The sequence below is a fragment of the Misgurnus anguillicaudatus genome, chromosome 15 (assembly GCF_027580225.2).
Source record: "Misgurnus anguillicaudatus chromosome 15, ASM2758022v2, whole genome shotgun sequence".
NCBI lineage: Eukaryota > Metazoa > Chordata > Actinopteri > Cypriniformes > Cobitidae > Misgurnus > Misgurnus anguillicaudatus.
The window spans coordinates 32,205,800-32,231,935 of NC_073351.2; the positions used below are offsets into that span (position 1 = coordinate 32,205,800).

At 35.9% G+C, this 26,136-nt stretch overlaps 1 protein-coding gene across 3 annotated transcripts in view; it reads right to left on the minus strand.

The window, feature by feature from the left end:
• Positions 1–3,696: 3,696 nt before the first annotated feature.
• LOC129418790 (transcription initiation factor TFIID subunit 4) overlaps positions 3,697–26,136 on the minus strand; it is a 128,462-nt gene continuing 106,022 nt past the window's right edge. For 2 of the 3 annotated variants that reach the window (XM_055173669.2, XM_055173668.2), the window contains one exon: positions 3,697–5,325. In XM_055173669.2, coding sequence (XP_055029644.2) covers positions 5,152–5,325 — 174 coding nt within the window. In that variant the 3' untranslated portion in view covers positions 3,697–5,151. Of the gene's footprint in view, positions 5,326–11,129; positions 11,408–26,136 lie in introns of those variants that run through there. The other variant, XM_055173673.2, reaches the window with a different exon arrangement.

The window sequence follows — 26,136 nt, forward strand, 5'->3', positions numbered from 1 at the left end:
GGCATTATTTAATGTATTAAGAATTAGACTGTTGTATGAAAGGGCATGTGATTATTTACAGCGTCGTCTTTTTTAAATTTACTTGCATATTTGCTATAATTAAAAAGTGTTCAGTTCACCTGACCTTGGATTTTTTAGATCTTTCTTGTTGTACTTTTATGCTATAAAGAAACCTTGACACACTGTAAAAAAAAATGCAGCACGAAGTTAAAGCAATTTGGTTTTGCAAGTCAATTAAATCTACTTTTTTAAGTTTTGGCTTAAAAAAGTTGACATAAATTCAAGTTGAAATTGTTTAACTTATTTGTTTTTAGGTAAAATAACACAAAAATATGTGTTGATTTAACAAAAATGCTGCAATTTTTTTACAATGATATAATTTCCTAACTAGGTGCCACTAAACTATACACTGGCAAGAAAAATTGTCAAATATTTTCCCTAGCTGTCACCGGGGCGGTCCCCTTTCACAAACGTACACCTTTGCACCTAAAGAGTTCTTATTAGTACCTCAAAAGTACAATTTGGTGCCAAAGAGTACATATTGGTACCATCTATCTTATGTGGTGCAGTCGCTGTGATATTTACTCCTAGCATCAGATAATACAGTGGTTCTCAAACTGGGGGGCACGAGATGGTGCCAGGGGCCCCCAGTTTTATGACATTTTATAAAATACATTAATAAATTCTGTGTAATTAAACCTCAGAAAAAAAGGCTACTAACCAACAGCACTACATTGTAAAATTTAATATATGATTTAATTCAAGATTGTTTGATTTTTATGTCATACATTTTCTTTGGGGGGGCCACGAAGGGATCCAACATACACAAGGGGGGCCGCACACCGAAAAAAGTTTGAGAACTTCTGATGCACAGTTATCTTTAAAACACCAGACATGTTTTACCTTATTTGATTGTTGTGTCTTGAAAATAACTATGGGTTTACGTTGGTGATTTAATGTAAAGAATGAAAGCCAGAAGTTGTAATAAGAAGTCATGAAGTTGTCCTCTGTATCACATTTTCAAAGGTTCTGCCCTGTTGCTATTACAATAAACAGGTTTTAAAGGTTAAAAGACGTTTTTATTCCCAACACATATGTAAGTTGACGTGTGTATAAACATTTCTTGTGTAAAACAGCATCCAAATAACTTCATAGAGACTTAAAACCTTCAGAAGATTTATAATTTGTCTTCAGACTTCAGTCAAGTTTCAGTATCTTTAAATTGCTGCTCCTATATAATAAGAAGTGGAGCTTTTGATAAGAAATGCAACAATAATAAAGCATTTAAACTGCTTAAGGTGAGTTGAAAATACTTTTTGGAAAAGCAAACGACCTCAATGTGTTTTGAGGACATGATAATATTACATTCTGACCTCCTCTCCAGTGTTTTCAAAATATATACAGTACAGCATAAATGTGAAATACTTCATAATAAAGAAATTTCATTAAAGTAGTGAAAAGGTGGGCAGATCACCCAGCAGCAAAGTATTTAAGTCTAGTAAACAGCTTATTTATTCCTTTACAAAATAGGTACAAATACAGATGTTCACACAAACAGAAATCTTTTCAGGATATGTACAGAATTTACCAAAAATAAGAGTTCTAATAAACACAAAGTCTTGTAAACAATATATACAAATTATCCATAGATTGAAACATTAAACTCCAGCTGTGCACATCAATAATACAATATGAAGAGAATAGAGTCCAAATCATATTTTGGCTACAAAGCGTAAGTCTTAAAAAGAGTCACCTGCAGAAAAACATAAACCGTAGGAATAGCAAAGTCTTTTAAACAACCCGACAAATACGTTTGTGCTTTGTTTCAGATTCGAATGTGGGGAATACAATGTATTGCCTGAAATGTGGCAAACGTGGACGTGAATGACGCAAAGGGGAAAATATAAATGGGGGTTCCCTTCTAGAGCTTTACACATTTGTGTTCGACATCAGAAACACTGAAGACAAAAAAGCAATGTTTGGACAACATAAAGCGACAGGATTCACGGTGCATAGAAAAGAGACCGAGTCCAATTCTAAATTTAACATTCTGAAAGTGATTGGGTCGGCACGCAGAAAGGTCAAACACAAGTTGACCTCTCATGACATCATGTAGAGCAAACGTTTAGTGTTCGGTCTGTACAGAGAGTCTCTGAGCTCATTTATAACACCTGCTATTCAAGTATGAAACTTAAAATGCATTACGAAGATATAAACAGACACATACAGAAAATCAACTGAAATACACAAAGTGAGCAAAAACACTGGCTGGAAAAACACACTACAGGCAATGAAATCCAGTTTTACAATTCAGGGATTTTGGAATAAACACCAGCGTTGGGTCAAAAAGATCTCAGCCATTGGGTTAAATTAACCCAGAAAATGTTTATATTTGACCCAACAATGGGTTAAACCAACCCAGCATATGCTAAATTACAACCTAACAGGCTGGACTCGCTCCTTTTCGACCCAACACTGGCTTGAAAAAAAAAGTTTGAGTTAAATCTATGTTCAAATTGAATTCTTTTAACTTTCTGAATACATGACAACAGTGCATGTTATTATAAAAAAAGGTGTGTCTTATTTAAAGGGGACATTTCAAAAGACTTTTTTCTAAGATGTTTAATAAATCTTTGGTGTCCCCAGAATAAGTATATGACGTTTTAACTCAAAATACCCCACAGATAATTTATTATAAGTTAAAATTGTGAGCAAAAATGTGCCATTTTGGGTGTGTCCTTTAAAATGCAAATAAGCTGATGAAATGCACACTGCAAAAAATTATTTTTTAAGAAAAAAAATCGTAGTATTTTTGTCTTGTTTTCAGTAAAAATATCAAACAATTATTTCTTGATGAGCCAAAAAAAAAAATAAGTCTAGTTTTTAGACCAAAAATATCAAATGTAAGTGATTCTGTGCATAAAACAAGCAAACAATCTGCCAATGGGGTAAGCAAAAAAATCTGAAAATTTTTCTTAAACATTAAATTCAAGAAAAATTCAAGAAAAATTAGCTTACCCCATTGACAATTATTTATTTTTTTTGCTTGTTTTATGCACAAAATGACTTAAATTTGATATTTTTGGTCTAAAAACTAGACTTCTTTTCTTAGATCGTTTTGCTCATCAAGAAAAAACATTTAAGAATTTTTTGATATTTTTTACAGAAAACAAGACAAAAATACCAAGAAATATTTTTCCTGAAAATCATCTTTTGCAGTGCAAACACTGATGGCAGTAGTGGTTCGTTAAAATTAAAACTCAAGTGTGCTGTCAAATTGTTTTTCTCTCTGCACTAAATGCCAGTGCCATGGTTGGATACACTGCAAAAAATGATTTTCAAGAAAAAAATTCTTAGTATTTTTGTCTTGTTTTCAGTAAAAAATATCTAAAAATTCCCAATTAGCAAAACACGCCAAAAAAACAAGTCCAGCTTTTAAACCAAAAATATCAAATTTAAGTGATTTTGCTCACAAAACAAGCAAAAAAAATCTGCCAATGGGGTAAGCAAAACATCTTAATTCAAGAACAATTCAAGAAAAATGTGCTTACCCCAATGGCAGATTTTTTGCTTGTTTTATGCACAAAATCACTTAAATTTGACTATCCCAAGAACCAGACCTATCTTCTTGGGTCGTTTTGCTCATCAAGAAAAATCATCTTAATTTAAGAATTTGTAGATATTTTTACTGAAAACTGAAAATAATTTTTTGCAAATTTAAATGGCCTATTTTTCCACATGCTTGCAGAGAAAGTTTTGGTAAACAAAAGTAAATAGGTTGTTATTTTTCACATTATCTAGATTAATAGAAGCACTGGGGACCCAATTATAGCGCTTATGAAAAAGTCAGATTTTCATGATATGCCCCCTTTAAATGTATTTAAGTGTCTGGGAATGTTTTACGAAACATTTACATTTGGTTTCATTGTGATATACTAAACACCCACTTTTAAAAATCGAATCAAATCATGATGGATAAAATCAAATCCCTGTCCACATCTCTGACTTATCCTGCACTTAAAAATGTGATGTGAATTGCAAATGGACTTAGACAAATAAAAATCACGTTGAAGATAATGTGATGTGTTTCGGTGCTCATATTGCTGTAACTCGGATCACTGCTGGCCTGTTTCTAAAAAACACAGAATAAATGTTTCTCATGTGTACATATAAAATGTTACAAAAACACAATGAAAGATAAGATGCATTATGATAAATTAAAGGGAATATTTCATTCTTTGTTACATGATTTTAAAATGTTATTTAGCTGCTAAAATATCATGTGGAAATCATTTATACATGCTGTTAGAAACAATATTCATCATAAAATCTATTTACATTGAAGCCTCACTCATAAAAGGTTTCTTCGATAAAAGATTTCAGTCGATTCATTCAACTTTTATAGGGTTTTAAATACTGTGAATTGGTTGGACACGGATGATCACATAAAAAAAACAAATCTGCATAAAGTTTAGAAACCAACAAACAAAACAAAAACAAAAGTACATTGATCACTTCATCTTAAAGATCGTTCATTGTAAGCGCTCTGTGTTGAATATACAGCGTCTCTGAGCATCACTGCAAAAAATCTTTTCAAATAAATCTTAAAACAAGAGAAGCAAAATGTGTCAGATAGCAAGATTTGTTTTTCACAGAAAACAAGTTTATTTTTTACCGCATTACCAAATTGTCATTTTTATTTTTATTTGAACAAAAAATGAAACAAAATGTAGTGTGATGCATTTAAAAATATATGTTAAAAAATAAATAAAAATGTGCCAAGGGGCCATAAAAAAGAAATTGTTTTGCTTAAAACAAGACAACAAATTAAGTAAAAGATTTTTTGCAGTGAAATGAATTCACGAAATGAATAAAACAAAAAGCCTTCCCATATGGCTCAAAGCCCGACATTAGCTTAGCTTAAGATTCACTATCATGAACACAATGAATGCATTTAATCACGTAACAGTGAAAACATGGTGGACGTCTTGGTTTTTTCCATTTTTGAGTTTGCTATCAAAGCGATGATGGCTTCACAACATCACAGACACAGAGGGTTAAGCGAGCTGAAGGCACGGCTGGAAGGAAGTCAATCGTCGGCTGAACGTCTGTACGGTTTGTTTGTAGTGTTATGAGTTAGTTAAGTGTTAGCTACTTGAGGAGGGCACGGTAGAGCAGAAGCGATCGACTCGTCTCTCTCTCCTGCTCCATGTAGAATATGAAGTCCCTGAGGTTGACGCGTGTTATTCTCTGTCGGGAATACTGTCGCGAAGAACTGGAGGCAGCCGATGATCCGGCCGGAGAACACGACGAACTTCCCGACACCTGAGGACAACAAAACACCAAGTTTCTGACTGTCTTTAAAAACTTTGTATCATGCTAGTTTTTAAATCACATTAGCCCTCATCCATTTTATATTCACGCATTTGACATTATTATGATTATTTTACATGTAGGTGTATTCCATGGGAACAAACATTTAAAGGGACAGTTCACCCAAAAATGAAAATTCTGTCATCATTTATTCACTCTCATGTTGTTACAAACCTGTATTTCTTTGTTCTGATGAACACAAAGGAAGATATTTTGAGGAATGTTTGTAACCAAACCGATCAAAAGCCCCATTGACTTCCATAGTATTTTCTTCCTACTATGGATGTCAGTGGGGCTTCTAGGTATACTTTACATGTTACAGTGGCAATTTAAGGCATCGTACGTGTGCTCCAAAAACAAAGACATTTTACTGATTATGAAAATATATTTTTTTTCAACTGAAGGAACCTAATCCAGATCCAATGAGAGTAACAACTTTTGTTTTGTCCCATTTGACCTACTGCTATTGTGAGATAGGCTGCATTATTTATCCATCATCTACACACATATGTATACATATATACGTCATTCGACCGTTCACATATGTAGACGCATCCACCATTTTGGAATGGTCCAGTTGCAGACGTCACTCACAGTTTTCCAGATACCACGGCATTAGCTATTGGTTTATACTATATTTTTCCGGATTTTTAAACGCCTGACGTTACCGTTAGAGTTGGGTTTGGGTTAGGATGTCATTTTATGTAACAAAAAGTCGTTCTAACCCCAAACCCACGCGAAAATGGTAAGAAAATAGGAAAAACAATTAAGTAACCAATACGTGAAACTGACACGGAAAATAAAGTCTGTGGTGCGTACACGGAAAAATGCGGAGATCCATGACACGGATAAATGAGCAAAATATTCGGTTACTATAACACGGAAATTCGTGAGATCAGGTTGTATAAAAATCTGGTGAAGCTGTTTAACTTAATTTTTTAAGTTAGAGGAGCATAAAAATATATGTTGATTTGACAAAAATACTGCATCGTTTTACAGTGCACTAGGTGGCACTCTTACCCAAGTTATAAAACACTGAAGCATCCACTGATCCAAAAACAGTAAAAACTGTGTATGTTTTGATCATCGCTATGAATCAGATCTCTAACAAAAATGCAATCATACCAGATTTTTATTCAATATTGGGTATTTTAATAAAGGCGCTATGTAAAATAAAAGTATTATTATTATTATTATTATTATTATTATTATTATTAAATGTAAATTTTTTTGAAAGCAGAGGCTCTATTCTTTTGATATATTGTATGTTTATATATTTAACTCTTTCCCCGCCATTGACGAGTTATTAGGACAATCCATATTTCCGCTCTTATACTCTTGGTGGCACTCTTACCTGGTGCTGACTGGCAACTGTTTTTAAAAACACTGGCGGGAAAAGAGTTAATAAAATAATCTTACATTAATATTGACAGACAATAAACAAAATTCTTCTACATTTAACCCACAGGAAAATCAATCCACCTCACCAGTTTTAAAGTGATCACCGCAGACTTGGCAACACTGGTTAATGTACCACCTAGGACCGTTCCAATATGGCGGACAACTTGTGTACAGCGGCCCATAAAAACAGCTGCTAATGACGTATGTGTGTGTATATATATATACACTGTATATATATATCTGCTCTGTTGTCAATCCCACAATCCCCTGCTGCTAACATCCACAGAAAATAAACGAGAAACACCTGCATAAGTTTACACACTGTACTGTCTTACACCATCAACAATTCTGGTACCACTTGTAAAAAGCCAATACATTTTCGAAATTGTTTACCTTTTTAAACTGCTCTTTTTAATATAAATCTGCTCATCTACTGCTTTTAAGTGCAAACTGATGGAGAGCTCAAAATAAACTCAAAGATTCTTACACAACTGAGTCAGACTTCCATCTTTCTTGAATAAAAGTAAAATATCGGATGGTAGAAACCACATAACACAAACAACAAGCTGGGCAAAGCGAAATAAGACCGGAAACTAAATCTCACTCCCCAACAGACATTGTACAATTACACTGATTGCACTCGGTAAACACAAAGCAGCGAGACACAGAGACGGTAATGAAAACCATCTGACGGCAGACCCGGCCTGAACTTTAACTCTAGATGAAATCCTTCATACGCCGCGGCTCTGCTCAGGGTGGCCGAATTCGCTCGACCTCGTCTTTACTGAGCCATCAGTGAATGTGACGGGTGGAGTGAGCTGAGCTCGGGGAATTCGGGACAGGCGGAGAATAGGACGCCCTCGGGCCTGAATAGAAAGATTTGGACTAATCAGGCCAATCAGAGTTGACCTCATACGAAAGGCGGGCCTGCCTTCTGCCATGGCAATTAATGCCAATCACGGCCCGGACCAATCAAACGCATCCCATCTACCTGAACGCAGCATCAGGCTCACCTCAGGCATTTGCGCGTGTGTACGAATATCTGCATGTGTGTGTTTGAGAAAGAAATGTTTAGGACGTTTTATGAAACGTTTTGCAATATTATGCTATCTTTTCAAATACATGAAAGTGTCACATGTGAATGAACCCATCTGCTAAATGCATGAATGTAAATATCAGCGAGTCATCCAAACATCGCTATGGTTATCATTATCTTTGATAGCGATTCCTGTATTCTGTTCACGCGCAAACATTAACCTTCATTCCCATATTTGGCCCGAGGAAAACAGATCGGACCGGCGGCTCCAGGGCCGAAGAGAGGCGAAGGGTAAATGATCCAAAATCAGACAGAAAGGTCAGTTCTCCATTAGCACTCAGCCAATGCCAAAACCCAAACACGGCCTTGTTGCTGTCTGTTTCTATAGAGATTCGTGCATTTTCTGACCTCATGTTAAGATGTTCATAAACACGCACGGCTCAGTTTGTTCGCTCGCAGTGGTTCCCCGGGAAGCAAAATACATTGAATTACTGCTAATTATGCTCTGGGATTGTTGAATCAGCCGACACGATGTGATTTTTGCGAAGGTCAACATGGAGCCGAAGAAAGAAGAAAAGAGTCTGCTTTTGTGCGAAGCAAAATTCATGAGGCAAAAAACAGCATCTGTCATTTTATCAGCATCGGGCCCTCGCGGGCATAATGTCACATGACATATCCATCTGACAGCTAGCACACGGATACCTCCATACATCTTTCCAGACAATTTCTGACTGCTGACAGAGAGCGAGCGAATGAGCAAGAGAGAGAGAAAGAGAGACAGAGAGAGAGAGATGAGTCCTATGGGGATGTTGACAGTCCAAAAAAGGGTCTCAAGACCCTGAGAGAATAGCAGGATGTGCCTGCGAGCATCTGACCAACATATGTGCACTTCTGACTTTTTACTTCTCAGATGCCACCAGACAGTCGTAATAACACAAATCATTTGGCAATCGCTGTATAAACTTTTTTTTATTAATTAAAGGCACAATATGTAGGATTTTCCTCCACTAGAGGTCACTTTTTTACAATAACAAAGGTGAAGCTTAATGATGTTATGAAGGGGAGCGGAACGATGGGAGATGTTTTTATCAACCAGAGATGTATGGAATTCGCTGATCATGTGCATGAATGATAGCCTGGCTAACACCAGACCATTCTCATGGAGAATGAGACGTGATTTGGGAACCACATGTTCGTTTTCTCGTATTTGAGGCGTGGTTTACGAATGCCCAAAGCTGTTTATTGGCCGCTACAAATGTCTATCAAATGCGTCTGTACGTAGCTCATAGCCAATCTTTCAATTATACCAGATGACGTATGTAGAGCGACATCAATTCAAACGTAAACAACTTTTATCGGGTAGGTGCGTGTGCACACAGCTGAATGCTATGCAACTAAATCGGTAGCTGTATATTGATATTGAAAAGCAACACAACTTAGTGGCACTGTGACAACCACAGTACAGGCATAATGACAATATGATATTAATAAATACCACTTACCATTTATAAGTTAAATGGAATTTGTCGACAAAGGTTAGTCCTATAAAACTCTGTTGCTATCATGTCTTGCCATATCCAAACATCCTTCTTGGATATGAAATTGTTTAACGCCAAAAGTTGCTCTTTTTTAAAATAAACTTGCGTTCAAAACTACTTGCCGTCTTGTTCTGTGATTGGTTCCCTATTTCAAAAAATTGGTCCATGGTTTCCATGCTAGACTTGCAGCATGAATAAATTTGCGTGCAAGGCAGCATGGGGAAACCCAGGCTAAATGGATGAGTAATGAATATTTTTACCTGTACCTTTGATCACATTATTTTATGCCATCGTAATGAATTGTGCAAGGCACAACAGCTGAGTGTTAGATGCTATATAACCACCACTTCCACATTTGTCCACTTGTCACCATAGTTTTTACAACCAGAAACTGAAGATAGCGTGGATAGTAAAAGTCACTAAAAAAGTGACAATTACAAGGGAGACAAGGGACGAGTCATATAAATTTATATTTAAAAAGGGATTTACAAATCCTTGGGAACTTTTGGGATAATGTAAGTACTAGGGATGCTTCAATCGATCGGTTGTAGATCGGTATCAGTCGATCACAACATTAAATGAGTCAATCGGTATCAAATCGGTATCATCCACATCAAACAGGATTTTCAAGAAAAAAAAATTCTTAGTATTTTGTTTTCAGTAAAAATATCTAAAAATTCTTAAATTAAGATGTTTTTTCTTGATGAGCAAAATGATCCAAGAAAATAAGTCTAGTTTTTAGAATAAAAATATCAAATTTAAGTGATTCTGTGCTTTAAACAAGCAAAAAAAATCTGCCAATGGGGTAAGCAAAAGATCTTGAACATTTTTCTTAAGCACTAAATTCAAGAAAAATTCAAGAAAAACTGGCTTACCCCAGTGGCAGATTTTTTGCTTGTTTTATGCACAAAATCACTTAAATTTTTTAAAAACTAGACGTATTTTCTTGGGTCGTTTTGCTCATCAAGAAAAAGCATCTTAATTTAAGAATTTTTAGATATTTCTACTGAAAACAAGACAAAAATACTAAGTAAGAAAGTCATTATTTGCAGTGCAATCACGGACATTGAATCTTCATGACAAAAGTTTATTATTTGCATGGGTTTTAAACCCCAACCCCAAGTGACAATGGTAAAAAAATAGGGGAAAAAAGAGAAAACAATATATAAAATGACACGATAAAGAATGACATGAAAAACTAATTATAGACATTCGTGCTGAGTGACACGAAAAAGACATTCATGCTCATGGCACAAACCCCCCCCCGGAAAATCGTATCACAAACACAACTAAATTAATCAAATGTTTCATGACTTTAACACGATTTGCTGTGAGATTGGGTTGTACTTTATCTAAAAAAAATGCTACAGTCATCATCAAAGAGCTTGCATATTAGCTTGAAGAATCAGTATCAGGCACTGGTCGGCAGATCACAAAGACAACAAATTGGTACTCGGTATCAGCTGCAAAAATCATGATCGGAGCATCCCAAAACTCCATAAAATATATCACACTGTGCAAATGGTTTTTGGATATTTTCTTACAAATCTTACATATTGTGGCTTTAAAAGGCATTTTCTACCTTTAATTAACAGTCAGTAACGTACAGAGCCCATGAAAGTACAGGGTGTAGAGAAATGTGACCGGTCGGGACTTGAATTCGTGTCGCCGATAACGTGTCTGTGCTACGTGTCGGAGCACTGCCCAATACAACCAGCGGCTTGACAGTATAAAGATGTTTAATGATCGCGGTGATAACAGGTTACTGCTCAAATCTAGGCCTGCATAACAAGTTCATCTTTTGCCAAACCCTCACTGGAACGAAGCCACATTGGCTTCCACTTTGCTAAATTTACTTTGTGTTAATGTATGTTTTTCAGCCCACATCTCTCATAGAATTCCTAATTGTTTCATGTTTGGCAGAGAGCTGAAGTCAGTCAGTGTTGGGTTTATCTTCAGCAGGTTTTTGCTGATTCCTTCACAGTATTTTGAGTGGTGTGAAGCAGCAGCTCTTTATGTTGGAGCCAATATTTGACTTGGCTGCAGTTTCACCTCAGGGCTGCAGGTTAATGGACAAACACACACATTAACAATACTGCTATATCAGCAAACACTTGACATTGAGATGAAGTGATGGATGCAGGTAAACGTGCATCACAGTATAATGAAATCTTTATGATTGTTCACTGAAAGCTAAAAGAGGAACACTGAAACTGCAAGATAAACACTTTTAGTCAGTAATTGAAACTCACTTTAGTCAATTCATTGTTATTTAACAAATTTGACTATTTTGCTGCAAAACCCTCTAAATGCATGCAAAAGTCTCCAGTCACTCTTTACCTGAATAAAGGTAAAAGGCTAAAAAATTCAGGTAAAATATCCTAATATATTCTGTAAACCTTCTTTAACCAGGTAAAAAAACTCTTGCACCGTGACATACAGTACACACTGCAAAAAAATATTTTAAAGGAAAAAAATCTTAGTATTTTTGTCTTGTTTTCAGTAAAAATATCTAAAAATTCATAAATTAAGATACCTTTTCTTGATGAGCAAACGACCCAAAACGATAAGTCTAGTTTTTAGACCAAAAATATAAAAAGTGATTTTGTTCATAAAACAAGCAAAAAAATCTGCCAATGGGGTAAACAAATTTTTTCTTGAATTTTTCTTGAATTTAGTGATTAAGAAAAATTTTCAAGATTTTTTGCTTCCCCCATTGGCAGATTTTTTTGCTTGTTTTAAGTACAAATTTACTTAAATTGTTTATTTTTTTGTCTATAGACTAGACTTATTTTCTTAGGTCATTTTGCTCATCAAATTAATTTAAGAATTTTTAGATATTCCTACTGAAAACAAGACAAAAATACTACGTAAGACAGTAATTTTTTGCAGTGTACGTGTGCTGTCATTCATTCAATTCATAATCTGTGGACTTAGAGGACTTTGCTAAAAAACTGTTGTGGCGTTTAATGGATTCTGCAAACAAAGCGGTATTTATGAGAAGCCTGAGGCCGGGATTAAGCAGATTTGAAGCGAAAGTAGTCGATGAACGTATAATATGTGCTGAGAGCATTTGGTCAATATCATTTCATTTTCGACGGAAGTGGAATTTAGTGGCTTTTGCATCTGAGCTCGTCAGTGATTTTTTTTCTTTTTTTAAAGGTAAGTGGTTGCACACAATTAAATTATCTAAAAATATTACAAAAAAGCCTAAATGCAATTTAAATTATCTTCATTTAGATAAACTTACTAAATTTTTAGTTGCCTTAACACAATTAAATTTAGTTGATCTAAGTAAAAATTTGTAAAATTCTCCAATGCAACTATTTCTAATCATGTTCTACTTAAATTTAGAAATAAAAAAATAGTCCCCCTCTTTTCTTATCTTAATTAAAAATGCCTAAAACAACTCTTTATTTTGATATACAGTAGGTGTGCCGTCATTTATCCAATTCTTAATCTGTGCACTTAGAGGACTTTGCTGAAAATGTGTTGTGGCGTTTAATGGATTCTGCAAACAAAGCCATATTTATGAGTAGCCCGAGGTTGGATTAAGCAGATTTGAAATGAAAGTATTTAATGAACATATAACACGTGCAAAGAGCATTTGGTTAATATCATTATCTCATTTTCGACGGAGGTGGCGTTAAGCGGCTTTTGCATCTGAGCTTTTCACTGATTTTTTTTTCTTTTCTTTTTTTAAAGGGACAGTAAGTGGGGTTTTTAAGTGTTTTATTAATCAAAATCACTGTCTTTATTCATAAATATGTCCTCGTTGGTGTCAAATGACCTCTGCCAGTGATCTGACTTTTCTTTGTAAGCTTAGAATTTCTTCTGTTTACTTACATTGAAAGAGTAAGTCCAAGGAGGCTTCCATGTCGTTCCGCCATATTGATAAACTATAATAGCAGTGAGAGACAAAAAGCACTTGCCTACCAACGCGTTTTCATTCAGAACACGTGAACTAGCTGAAACAGACAAGGAGATCAGTGATTACTTAACGGCTACCGTAGTTGCAACACGCATTTGGAAAAGCGAGGCGCTAGAGAACACTGTTCGTTTGAATGCAAAATACAATTTCACCACTAGATGAGGGTAAATCCTACTTATTGTCCCTTTAAGGTAAGTGGTTACAAATTATCTAAAAATATTATAAAAAGTCTTAATGCAATTAAATGATCTACATTTAGATAAACGTACTCAATTGTTTTTAGTTGCCTTAGCACAATTAAATTTAGTTTTAAATTCACTAATGCTACTTTTTCTAATCATGTTAGTAAATATAAAGTAAGTCCCTCTGTTTTCTTATCTTAATTAAAAATGCATAAAAAACCTTTATTTTGATATTTATTCTCATTATTCAGTCTCATGCAAAGCATGCTGGGAACCGGAAATCCCCACCCAGTTTTAGCAATATTGCTTTAATACAACACATAGATTAGAATAAGTTCACATAGATTGATTTAAAACCAGGACATGCCTAAAAACCACTTAATATTTTCCATTAAAAACAAAAAAAAAACAATATTGTAATGGATTAAATAAGCAAATATTAATTAGGTTAAATTTAATTAGGAATAAAAAAAAAATTCAGTGTTGATTTGTTTATTTTACCTTTAAACACCACTACATAGTATTTAAAAAAGCATTTGATTTAATTATTACTGAATATGTTATAATATAACAATACCTAATATCAAAGCTGACAGGAGTTTACAGCCATTCAAACCCTGCCTGAGAAGTCAATAATAGAAGTTTCCATGTGTACTTCACCAATCACTTGTTCTCATTGAAAAAGAGTGAGAGAGAGAGAGAGAGAGAGAGAGAGAGAGAGAGAGAGAGAGAGAAAGAGAGAGAGGCCCTCCCATCATGTCAGAGCGTCTGAGGCCGAGCCAAGACCCAAAGCTTTCCCACATGTCTACCTCCATGTTGTATTATCACAGATCCCGTCTCACCCACCTCCTCTCCCTACGCTCAGAGCCCTAGCCTCAGGGATGAAATCTCTCTCCCTCTCTCTCCACGCCGGCCATTAATTAAGACCAGAAATTCCCTCTCACTTTTCCTCTCCTCCTTCGCCAGGAGAAAAGGCCGATGAGGACATTTTGAAAGAGTTAGCAGATGTCGAGTGATTAGCCCGAGGCATTTTCGACATCGCCCAAGTGATGTATTTGATGTGGAGTTTATTCAGCTCCAATAAACGTATAAAGAATTACAATAATAATTCACAGATGTATATTGCGTGGATTATATGCGCCGCTCTCGCTTTGAACTACGCCACAGCAGCCAAGATTAACAAAGCCAGCAGAAGAAAATGAGAAGCGCTTTGTTTTTCCGCTAATCAAAGGGTCAGAATGACTGGACAGAGAGCAGCACCATTATAACTATCAGCTATTTACTCGCCTTTATAATAATACTGATTTACAGGATAAAGGCTGTTTGGTTTGTTATTATTCAGTTTTTTTATTTTGGTCACTAGTAAAGAGAGGGAATAACCTATAAAAATGTTAATTGGCTTCTTTACTCTCTTACAAAAAAGTTATATGGTGATTAAAATAATACGCCATTAAATGGGGGTCACAGAGATCACGCTTAACACCCGATTGACAACCGAGCAGATTGATGAGTTTTTAAAAACTTTTTAGACATGAAAAACCATAAATGTGACCCTGGACCATGAAACCAGTCATAAGGGTAGCCTTTTTAATTTTCAAAATAAATAATTAAATAATCTTTTTATTTATATATGGTTTGATATTTGGTTAAAATACAGCTATTTCAAAATCTGAAATCTGAGGGTGCAAAAAAAATCTAAATATTGATTTTAAAAAATTAAGTTGTCCAAAGGAAGTCTTTAGCAACCCATATTACTAATGATAAATACATTTATTATATATTTGTGGTTGGAATGTGATATTTCTCTAATATCATCATGATGTATGGCATTAAAGTGCCATAATTAATATATAATTTTGACTCTTAAAATGTATTTTTGGAAAATGTATTTCAACAAATGTAATCATGCAACTTTGACTGGTTTTGAGGTCCAGGGTCACAAATGTAGTGAAAAACAAATATTAGTATTATAAAAACATTTAGACTGTAACACTGGTCATCCAATCACATTCATTGAGGCCATTGCTACTACTATGTAAAGTTTTCCTGATTATGGGAATACATTTCCAGTTTACATTTCTAAAGTTCAGTTGCATCGTAATGCAATTGCAATGCTGGTAATTTGAAAACAATATGAATTAAGATAAATTAATGTTTAAGTTAAGATTAAGAATATTTATATTTTAAAAAAATATTGAAGAAAATGACAAATATAATTTTTTGCATCTATCCATTTTGGGATATCACTGAATACATTTCTTAATGCATGGTTCCCAAACGCTGCTAGTTTATGGTGTAGGTAAAGGAACAAGATTTACCCATAATGCACTGCAGCATGAGCCAATAAAACTACTCAGCAGATCGACTGAACTAAGATAACAACTTAAAATACATAAATTGTCATTTAACATCTTTGATATATAGTATATATGTTATATAAAAGGTTTAGGATGGTTCAGCTTCAGTGTAAGAAAATGGTTTGCACTTGATTTACTTGATTTTTTGTATCTATGTTAAACTGACTGAACAAACACCTGAGCAAAGATAACAAAACACATCTTTACAGCTAGATTGCCAGAATTATTATTAAAGTGGTCTTATTACGCTCATTTATAAAGCCTTGATTTTTATTTGGGGGGGGTATACTAGAAAGGGTTTTTATGCTTGGTTGTTCACTTTCAGATATTTTACATAATCACAGCACTTCTTCCCAATCTGTCTCAAACGCTTTGTCTACACCATCATACTAGTAAAGACTGTGAATGCTGTTTGAATGTTTTGACTGAATGTAGGCCTATTTGTAATAAGAAATATAAAAAGATTCATTTCATTTTTGTTGCAGTATTAGATTTTGTGTAACATAAACATGTGAAAATAATCATGTTATGAGAACCAGGACTGATCTTGATGAAAAATGCCAGAATTACGTTGAAAACAAACAACTGTAATTCGCACCCCAACTATATAGCAACAAATCTCAGAAATGGCGGCCTGGTAAGCATCTTAATGCCCGACATAAAACACAGAGAAAACATGGGCTCCATGGCGATGCATAGTAACTGCAGGATTTCAGTCAAGGAGAAAGAAGGCAAAAAAAGCACCTTATTACTTTCTAACTCCTGCAAGCCATTTTGGTCTCCAAAGGTTTCGGAGCGCCTCAGGCACGGCGTCTGCAGTGTTTCGGGAAATGACTTGCCTTCGCACGAACACGCGGCTGTTCTGCCGCAGCCTCGCTCTCAGCGTCCCCTCGCGCGCCTCTTTAACCCTTTCCTGCCTCGCACGGCACTGACTCACACGCTCGTTCTCTCTCACTCTATCTATCTATCGCATTGTTTGATTTAACATTAACACAAACAGCTTTTCATGGCCCTCTTCATCTCTTTGATAACTTGGTGATAAACAGACACAAAATCATCCTAAATAGTATTCAAAATTGGAGTAAGCGTGTCCAAAATAGTAGAATGTTGAAATGAAATACCTAAAGTAATGTAGTACTAATTTTTTGGTGAAGATTCAGAGTGCATAACTGCTTATTATACCCACAATTCATTGCAAGAGGAATGCTACACTGAATAAATAAATAAAATAAATGACACTTCAATTAATAAAGCAAATGATACAGTAAGGATTACATAAAAATAATGAATGCTAAAAAATGTGATTTGTATTTTAACCACTGCTCTATATAAATGACTGGATTGCGCATGACGGCAGAATATTGAAGCCACCGCGCCGCCATATTGGTTTACCCAAATCTATTTAATTAAAAGGACGTTATCAGATTTTAATAAGAAAACAGTGCTTTACCAGTCTCATTCATTCTTACAGTGCAAACATCCTACACATGTACATAGTTATTTACTTAAAGTTGTTAATTTTCCTTGCTTATTAAATGAGTTAAATTAATCTCCAATCTTCAGTACAGTAGCGAGCATATCTCTTTTGTAGCGAACATATCAGATCAGCGGACAGACGAGAGACCTTTTCATATGTATTTTAAATGACAAACGTGCTCATTTTGAAATCTTAATAAAGATTTATGATTTAAGTACTGTACAAGTTATTCACTATTTTGCAATTATGTTATGTTAATCAATATTGTAAAAACAACACTTCATTTTGAATCAAACTGCCATGCTTGTAAAAAGCCATAAAATATTAGATGTACTGCATATTTTATTGAGTCTTCACTTTACAAAATATTCAGAGAAATAATGCGTACTGTATTTTCAAGAAATTAACTCTTTCACCGCCAGGGTTTAAATAAAAGTTGCCAGCCAGCACCAGCATTTTTTATGATGAGATTGGAGGTTAGCGCCTTCCAGAAAAGGTTCCTCTTTAAATATATAAACATACCAAGAACAGAGATCAGATTTCGAGCGATGATCAAAACAGTTTTTACTGTTTCTGGATCAGTGGAAGCTTTGGCATTCTATAAGTTGGGTAAGTGCGCCACCTGGTGGACACCGTATTTTCCGGACTATAAGTCACAGGACCAGCCAAACTATGAAAATAGTGTGACTTATAGTCCAGAAAATACGGTATCCACCAGGTGGCGCCCTTACCCAACTTATAGAACGCATAGTTAGGTGCGACTTGTAAGTCAGTATGAATTAATTTTGACATTTATGACCCAAGAGATAACATTACCGTCTACAGCTACGAGAGTCCGCTATATGCTGCTCCTGTATTTATGTAATTCAATGGATTCAGTGATGTGGAATGATGAGCCTGCGAACTTGATACGCGTTGGCTTGTTCTGTTAATTTAAGGGCCGTTGACATTATAACGATATCTATAAAAAATATAGTTTTAAAAATTGTTTTATATTAAAGAGAATAGCGAAGTTCACAAGACAACTATAACGATAAAGATACAATGAACAATATCATTGTGGTCACTTTCTGGTCGATTTTTTTCCCACCTGGTGAACAATAAACCATTGACAGCCAATCAAATATATTTTAACTTCAAGTGCACGCGCACTTATCGTTATCGTTAGGTGATGTGGATGCTAATACAGTTATCGTTATAGTTAACGTTATAGTTATCTTGTGAGCGGCCCTTTAGCCTATTCAGACTCCCAGGTATGTATGCTATTGTTAACTCTTTCCTCGCCACTGACGAGACATCTCGTCAATCAAGAGAAAACGCTTCCCCGCCGATGACGAGTATTTCCGTCTTTCCGCCATACCGCTATTATCCACCAGGTGGCGCCCTTCCGCAACTTTTTAAAACCGGAAGTATTGCCCTATGGCAAGCTGCTGCATGTCCGTGTCTGTTTTAAAGATCGCTCTGAATGGGATCTCTATGAAAAGTTCGTCACAAAAACGGAATTATCTCTGCTTTTTGCTCAAAATGTGGTGTTTTCGCAGAAACCTACCCATATTCAAAAGTTGATTACAAAAGAACTACTGAAGGTAGGATGAAACGGGTTTTTTTTGTTTGAAAGCAGAGGGCCTTATCTTTCATTTAGTCTATTGTATGTTTATATATTTGAAGAAGAACATTTTCTGGAAGGCATTAAACTTTTGTGAAAATCATGAAAAACGCTGGCGCTGGCTGGCAACTTTTTTTTAAAACGCTGGCGGTGAATTGTGTAAATAACTGTATTACGTAAACGTGCAGACATCTATTCTACTGTTCTGTGTGCTATTGTTTAGTTGAATAACTTGCCTTTCCAGATTAAATGTTTGGATTTTGTGAAATCATTTTCTAAATAATGCGACGTATAGTCCACTGTGACTTATATATGTTTTTTCATCTTCATGACGCATTTTTGATTGAAGCGATGTATACTCCGGAGCTACGTATAGTCGGAAATATGGATTGCCCTAAAAACTCGTCATTGGCAGAGAAGTGGTTTCTCTTAATTGACGAGATAACCCCTTAATGGCGGGGAGTGTTCTTACAACAGAATACAGCAGACACACTCACCTTAACATCTTCTATAAATTCCTTATCATGCCCGAGTAAAACATAAACATTGCAAATAACATCAAGTAACAATTCATTTACATAAACATATCCTAAAAACGAATCTTGTGTGACTGATACGCTGTAAACCGAGTGAATTCAGATCATGATTTTAAATGTAAGTCAATGATGCCCTCTCTTAGTTGGGCATACCAAGATGGTAGCTTGAACTTTGCCGGTGGCTTCACCTCTCGCTATTACGTTAACGTTCTATGCGCAATCCAGTCATTTATAGACGATTTCATCGGACGCACGTACGCTGACGCGATACACGTCTGGATCCAAACTTTACTTCCGGTTTCGTTTTTTTTAATGGTCTGACTAGTTGCTAAACTGATCTCTTGAACAAATGCCTTGTCGAAAATAACAAATGTTTTGGTTTCCTAGGTAATCTATGTGTTGTTTTGTGCTTGTTATATAAATAAACTACGTTTAAAGAACTTTGTTGTTATTTATTCTTAGCGGAGTTTACCGGAAGTTACGTGCGGACCACGACAGCCGCTTGTTTATGTTGTTACTGCTGAAACCGTCTATATAGATCAGTGATTTTTTAATGTGTGATTTGGTCTATCAGTCCCTCCAAAAAAACGCGATTAAGCGATTGCATGATTCAACGCATAATCAGCCAAAGTCTGCATATTAATGCGGGGGCCGCATGTTTTCAAATACGCCGCACTTTTGCAGCATAAATTACAGATTTCCATGCGCAAAATATGCAGGGTTGCATGATTTCATAATCCACGCATTTTCATAGCAAAAATCACATATATCTTAACAGAACGTTGAAAATGTTTGCATTTACTTCACACAAGTGCAGCCATGTCCCCTGTTGCCATGGGAACGTTATGAAGTGACGTAATTATGTGACGTGAACATCATTAAAAAGCTGCAAAAGTTTTTGCAAGTTCCCGCAATTTTTGCTAGTTCCCGCAATTTCTTCGCATAAAATTGCATAAATATTCCACAAGTTCCATCGCATTTTTTAAGAAAATGTGCCGCATGATCAAGGATTTTTGCCAGCAACAATCACAAAAAAAGTTTTTCTGGAAGGACTGCTCAATGTGCGGTCCCTTTTTTATGTGTTAGTCCAAGTACAGGAATTCTGAGGTATTTTACGAGTTGGTTAATTTGTATGAATTGGTACAAAGTGAATTCGTACAATTATTAGAAACAACAATAATTATAGTCCATGATAGTCCGCCCCTAACCTCACCGTCACAGGGGTGAAAGTAAAGCATACAAAAGCGTATAAATTTGGTCGTACAAACTCGAATTAGCGACTGCATAAAATACATTTGAATTGCCATGACTGTATAGCATATGCATAGTCTTTTTCTACGCACTACAAGGTACATACTTTTAGCATATAAGTACATCAATTTAGACACAATAACATATTTTGATGTTAGGAAGATCCTGTGCAACTTAAGCATGAGTCGAGTGTGGATTAAATCGGCAAACTCGTTGACACAACACGTAATTAAAACATCTCGCCCCAGGTCAGGAATTTTCTAATTAGTAGTGTACCGACAAAGCTGCAGTTTGCCCCGAGTCAAAACGTCCACAAGTTACAGCAAAAGATGAAAGCGTGCCCCGAAGCTCGCCTCCGTGCACTCTCCATGCCTCTCCAAAGGGGTCAGCAAGCTAAACGCCCGAAAACTTCTCTCACAAACAAAAGCACTCCAAACTTTTCTCCCCCCAGACCCCAAGAGAAACAAGTCGTTCATGTTAGACACTAAACAAAAGGCCTAATTAGAAGTCATTAAGTTTATTTTTAAGAAAACACCAGTTTTGAGGAAAACAGGCAGGTATTATAATTAACTCGGAGAAAGATCAGACAACCGGCTGTAACGCAGAGCACCCTGTGTATTTATTCATATAAACAAAACAGTCGTTTAGAAACAAACTCTTTTGAGCAGAACCTCACCAGACAACTCAGTTGCGCGAATATAAACACGGGAATATGACCCGAACACATGTTAGTGGACGATGCTGTTTTCCACTGCCATCCGCCATGACCAGGATCTCCTCTGACTCAACGCCGAAAAACTCACACACCATTAAAACAAAACTGGAGCAAAGTGAACCATTTAACGCAATGAGCATCTTTGCCAGAACTTTTAAAAGTGCCACATTAAAAATTCAAAGCGTTTCATATATAAAACGAAGCCAATTAGAGTTGGTATAATGAGTAGGACCGTCCTCAAAACATCCGGCTAATGAGGACTTGTTGATTTTTCGTTCCCCGCATTTTAAACGCCGTCATTTCTATGATTGTTTTAAACTTTAATCCTCGCTGAAATAGAAGGTGGAGCTAAAGATAACAACTAAACCCTTTGTGGCAGTCAAAAGAGCAATTGGTTCTCCGCGGTCCCTGAACACCAGATCCCATTTTGATGTCTCGTTGTGAAACTGAACTACAAGAAAACATTTTAACCTAAAAAACCGAGACGCGAGGGGTGACCTAACAGGGGGAAAACACACTTTAATAGGGACGTTATTTTTGATTGTGAATGAATTGTGGGGGATGCAGAGACGCACTGATGAAATGACAGCGGCCCCGACATCAAGAAACATCATCCCAGAGCTGTCAAATGTGTCTCCAAACGCTTGACAAAGACAAAAAAACATCTCACTCCAGATGAATAACGTATACATGCACGCTGTGAAGCAGAAAATCAGATTGTGAACATTATAATAAACCGTCAGAAGAACAAGACACGTGTCATTTACAAAGGTCCAATTATTTGTCCTACAGTACATGATGTTTCAGACGTGCTCTCTGAAGACTTCTTCAATTGAACTATTGGGAGTAAAGTCTGTTTTTCAGAAAATAACCACATTGAGAAGATTTTGATCTCAAACTTTTATTCAAGCAGTTATAGTCATGTTTATTTATGTAGTCAATATTTAACAGGATAGTTCACCCCAAATAAAAATTCGGTCATTTGGTTGTTGGTATGTTCCGATCAGAAGCTCCATTGACATCCATAGTGAAAGAAGAATACTATGGAAGTCAATGGGGCTTCTGATTGATATGGTTACAAATATTCCTCAAAAATCTTCCTTTATATTCATCAAAACATAGAAATTTATACAGGTTTGTAACAACATGAGAGTGAGTAAATGATGACAGAATTGTAATTTTAAAGACATGACTACTTCAAAATTATCATACTATACACATTAGGGGCCCTATTGTAACGATCTAAGCGCATTATCTAAAGCGCACAGCGCAACGTCTAAATGGGGGCGTCCGAATCCACTTTTGCTAATTTAACGACGGGAAAAATGGTTTGTGCGCCGAGCGCATGGTTGAAAAGGGTTGATCCCAGTGTCGGCGCCAGAGAATACAGAATGAGGGGGCCTCCTATTTTACTGGTGGGGCACCTGGTTCATCTTATTATTTTATTATTATTATTATTACTACATGGCACTGTAAAATGCTTGGTACTGATTGGCCACTGGCCAGTCGCAACATTCAAAGGTATTTTATTCCTTGAACAACCGCCTGAAACACAGCCTCACCCGGGTACTGCGAGTGCGAGCGAGTCACGTTAACAGGGACAGTTTAATACCTACGAATTAATACAGAATAAATATGCATAATTAATAACGTATATGAGATTGTATTTACAATGATTAAACCGAATGTTCCTCTTTTGACTTTTAACTTGTTTTAACGCGTCTGGAAACGTTTTGCCAGAAGGTTTGCATTTCTTAAAAATAAGCTAATAAAAGACATCAAATCAAAATGTTATGTCTATATATTTACTCATATAGCAACTAGCCGTGAAATTAGCAGGATTGATACAGCCAGCCAAGTTGTTGTCGCCAATAAATCCCTCACTATAGTAAAACCATAACTTATAATGACGTTAAAGTGCAAGACTGGATAACTCACGCAAATAATAAAGACCAGTACATAACCAAATAACAGCAAAAGAAAACAATGTTACTGACATATCTAACACCAGAATGAACTATGCGTTTACCTTCAGAAGAGCTGCAGGCGACGAGAGGACTTTTTTAAACTTTTTAAGAAGGTCCTTTTATTTGTCGCGAAATTTCTTCGTCTTGCTCAAATGCCAAGACTTACAAGTATACATTATTTAGACAGAAAATGAGTTGGCGATTGAGCCCCCGAACGTGACAGTAACTTTCAGTGCAGACAAAACACTGGGGATACCTTTAAGAATTTGTGTTGTTCAAATGTAGTGGCTGCCTGTATGTAACTGGCTGACTATGTTAGCATTTGTTACCTTTTTATCATCCGCCTCGGCTATCGTGACGGTAGTTGTAACAGTTCACTCGGGTTTGTTTACACGCAGTGATGAGCAGACAATGTGGTTCCGAAGAACATTTTTTTTTTATTTCCAACGAAACAGTCTCCATTGCTTTCTTATCAGGTTTACATCATCTGAACACCCGGGTGGCAGGGCAAAACTTGCAAATAAACTTGAGATAAACATGAAAACAGCTCGTATTTCCTTCTGTGTATCACTATTAACAACGCACATGCGAACACAGCGCTCCTCGACTACATTACCCAGAGTTCAGCACGGTCTGCACTACAAGCCCCACATTCTTAAACATTGTGGGTTAGTATTTTAATTATTATTTTTTATTAATTATACTCCGAATTTTATTCAGTATTCATTGTATAACCAAATGTATTTGCAGCACATTTTTTTAAATTATTAAGTTCATTGTTATTTTGAGAAGTAAGGGGGCACAGTGACTCAAGTGGCCGGGCCATGCCCCCTAGGGCCCGCTCGTGGCGCCGACACTGGTTGATCCTATTGTAATGGGAGTATTTTGGGCGTAACGTGCAATAAACCAATGACAGTCTCAGCTCTCATCCCCTTTAAAAGCCTGTTGCGCTGGCGTTATGTCTAATCCCTATTTAGATGACGGACTTTGTAAACTGAAAAACTAAGTGGAGAAAGAAGATCCCCAGTTTAAGATTAATGTTAAATAATTGTGTTGTTTTTCACTTGTATTGAAATTGTTGTTTTTTTGGATTAAAACCTTTAAAAATCGTTTTCTTTTAGACATGGAAGTAAAAAAGCAGACTTTTAATTGCTTTACATGGCTATCCAATATCATCAAAAAATAATTTCAGGTATGTAAGAAAAGGTTTGTACTCTAAAAATACTTTATTTGTAACAAACAGGAGATAAAGAATTTACAAATGGCTCTCCTTTCAGCACTTGGACAGCGTCACGAGATTTTTTAAGCATTACTTAAAAATGTTTTTCATTTCACCATATCCACAGGTACAGAGTCATCATATACAATAAATCCGTGAGGTAGCATTAAAAAAACCATTTAAAAACAGATGCATTAGTTTAAAGCAAAGCATTTATTTACTTACCAAGCTACAGTTGAAGCAGCTCTTTGCGCCTTCTAACGTCTCATAATCAATCCTCATTTATGTCCAAGAGACTCAATAATAATCTTTTACATTCAATCCTTTAATCTTTCATATTTAAAACCGTTTTTGTGCGGCTGCGCATTCATGTACTATGTGATAAGCAAACCTGTGTTGTCCTCCCGTTTATAGGCACATATTACTAATGCGCTCTTTAAATAACAAAAACATATTGCGCCATTGACTTTAGAGCAGGTTTTTGTTGGTCAACGGCGTAGTCTATTTTAGTTGCCTCAAAATAGCAACGCGCCAACAATGCGCCAGAACACACCTCGTTTTCAGACCAGAACGCCCATGGGCGCAAAAGGGGGCGCAAATGCATTTGCTATTTAAACAACGTGGCGCTAAATGTGAAAATTATAATTGCGCAGGGTGGAAACTAGCGAAAGACACTTGCGTCGCGCATTGCGCCGGGTGTAAAATAGAGCCCTAGATGTTACGTGCATATAAAGTTTTTACATATGAAGAGTTTGGTTACCACCAAAATCAGTATTTTATCAGGTCAGTATTTAAAAGTAAATTCTTAATTTTACGCAAAATCTGATATCCGCCACGTTATTCCGTCATCTTTTCTCCCTTTTTTCCCAAAACGCGATAAACACCAGTCCGCCTTCTCTGCAGAATGCAATTAATCCGCTTAACCAATCACAGCGCACCATTCCACGCATTGTAAACAATAATGGCGGCGCATTTAATACACAACGACTCCTAGTTTTCCTCATCTACTTTGTACTTCATGATAACAAGCAAACAAAAACAAAATAATACATTTGATGGCATTAATTAACCTGTGGTCGTTTACTGTGGCGACTGGCGAAGAAGAAACGTAAGCCATCAAAATCAAACAATTTACACAAGAGGCACTCGGGCGAAGGAAAAATGCCGGCTGTTACTTGTTCTCACACAACAGTTTCAAGCTTCTGTCATGTTAACACATTGAACCCAGAAGATCTTATGAAACGAAAACCGACCGTCGCTGTCAAAAAAGTTCAGCGACGACGTCCCAAGTATAACCGCAGCAATGACAGTTTTTTTAATATGACAAAGTAAGTGTTTTGATTAATGCCATTAATGTTTATTTTTTTAATCGGTGTATAAGACTAGTCTACGAATATAACACGGCAAAGATGAATGCACATTTATATATTGATTTAAAAGAATTATAGCATTTAAAAAAAATAATTTTGCTGAAAAAAAATTATCAGTTTTTATAACAAATCTTTGAAAATCAAATGATGGATTTGAATTTTTTATGTTATTATAAC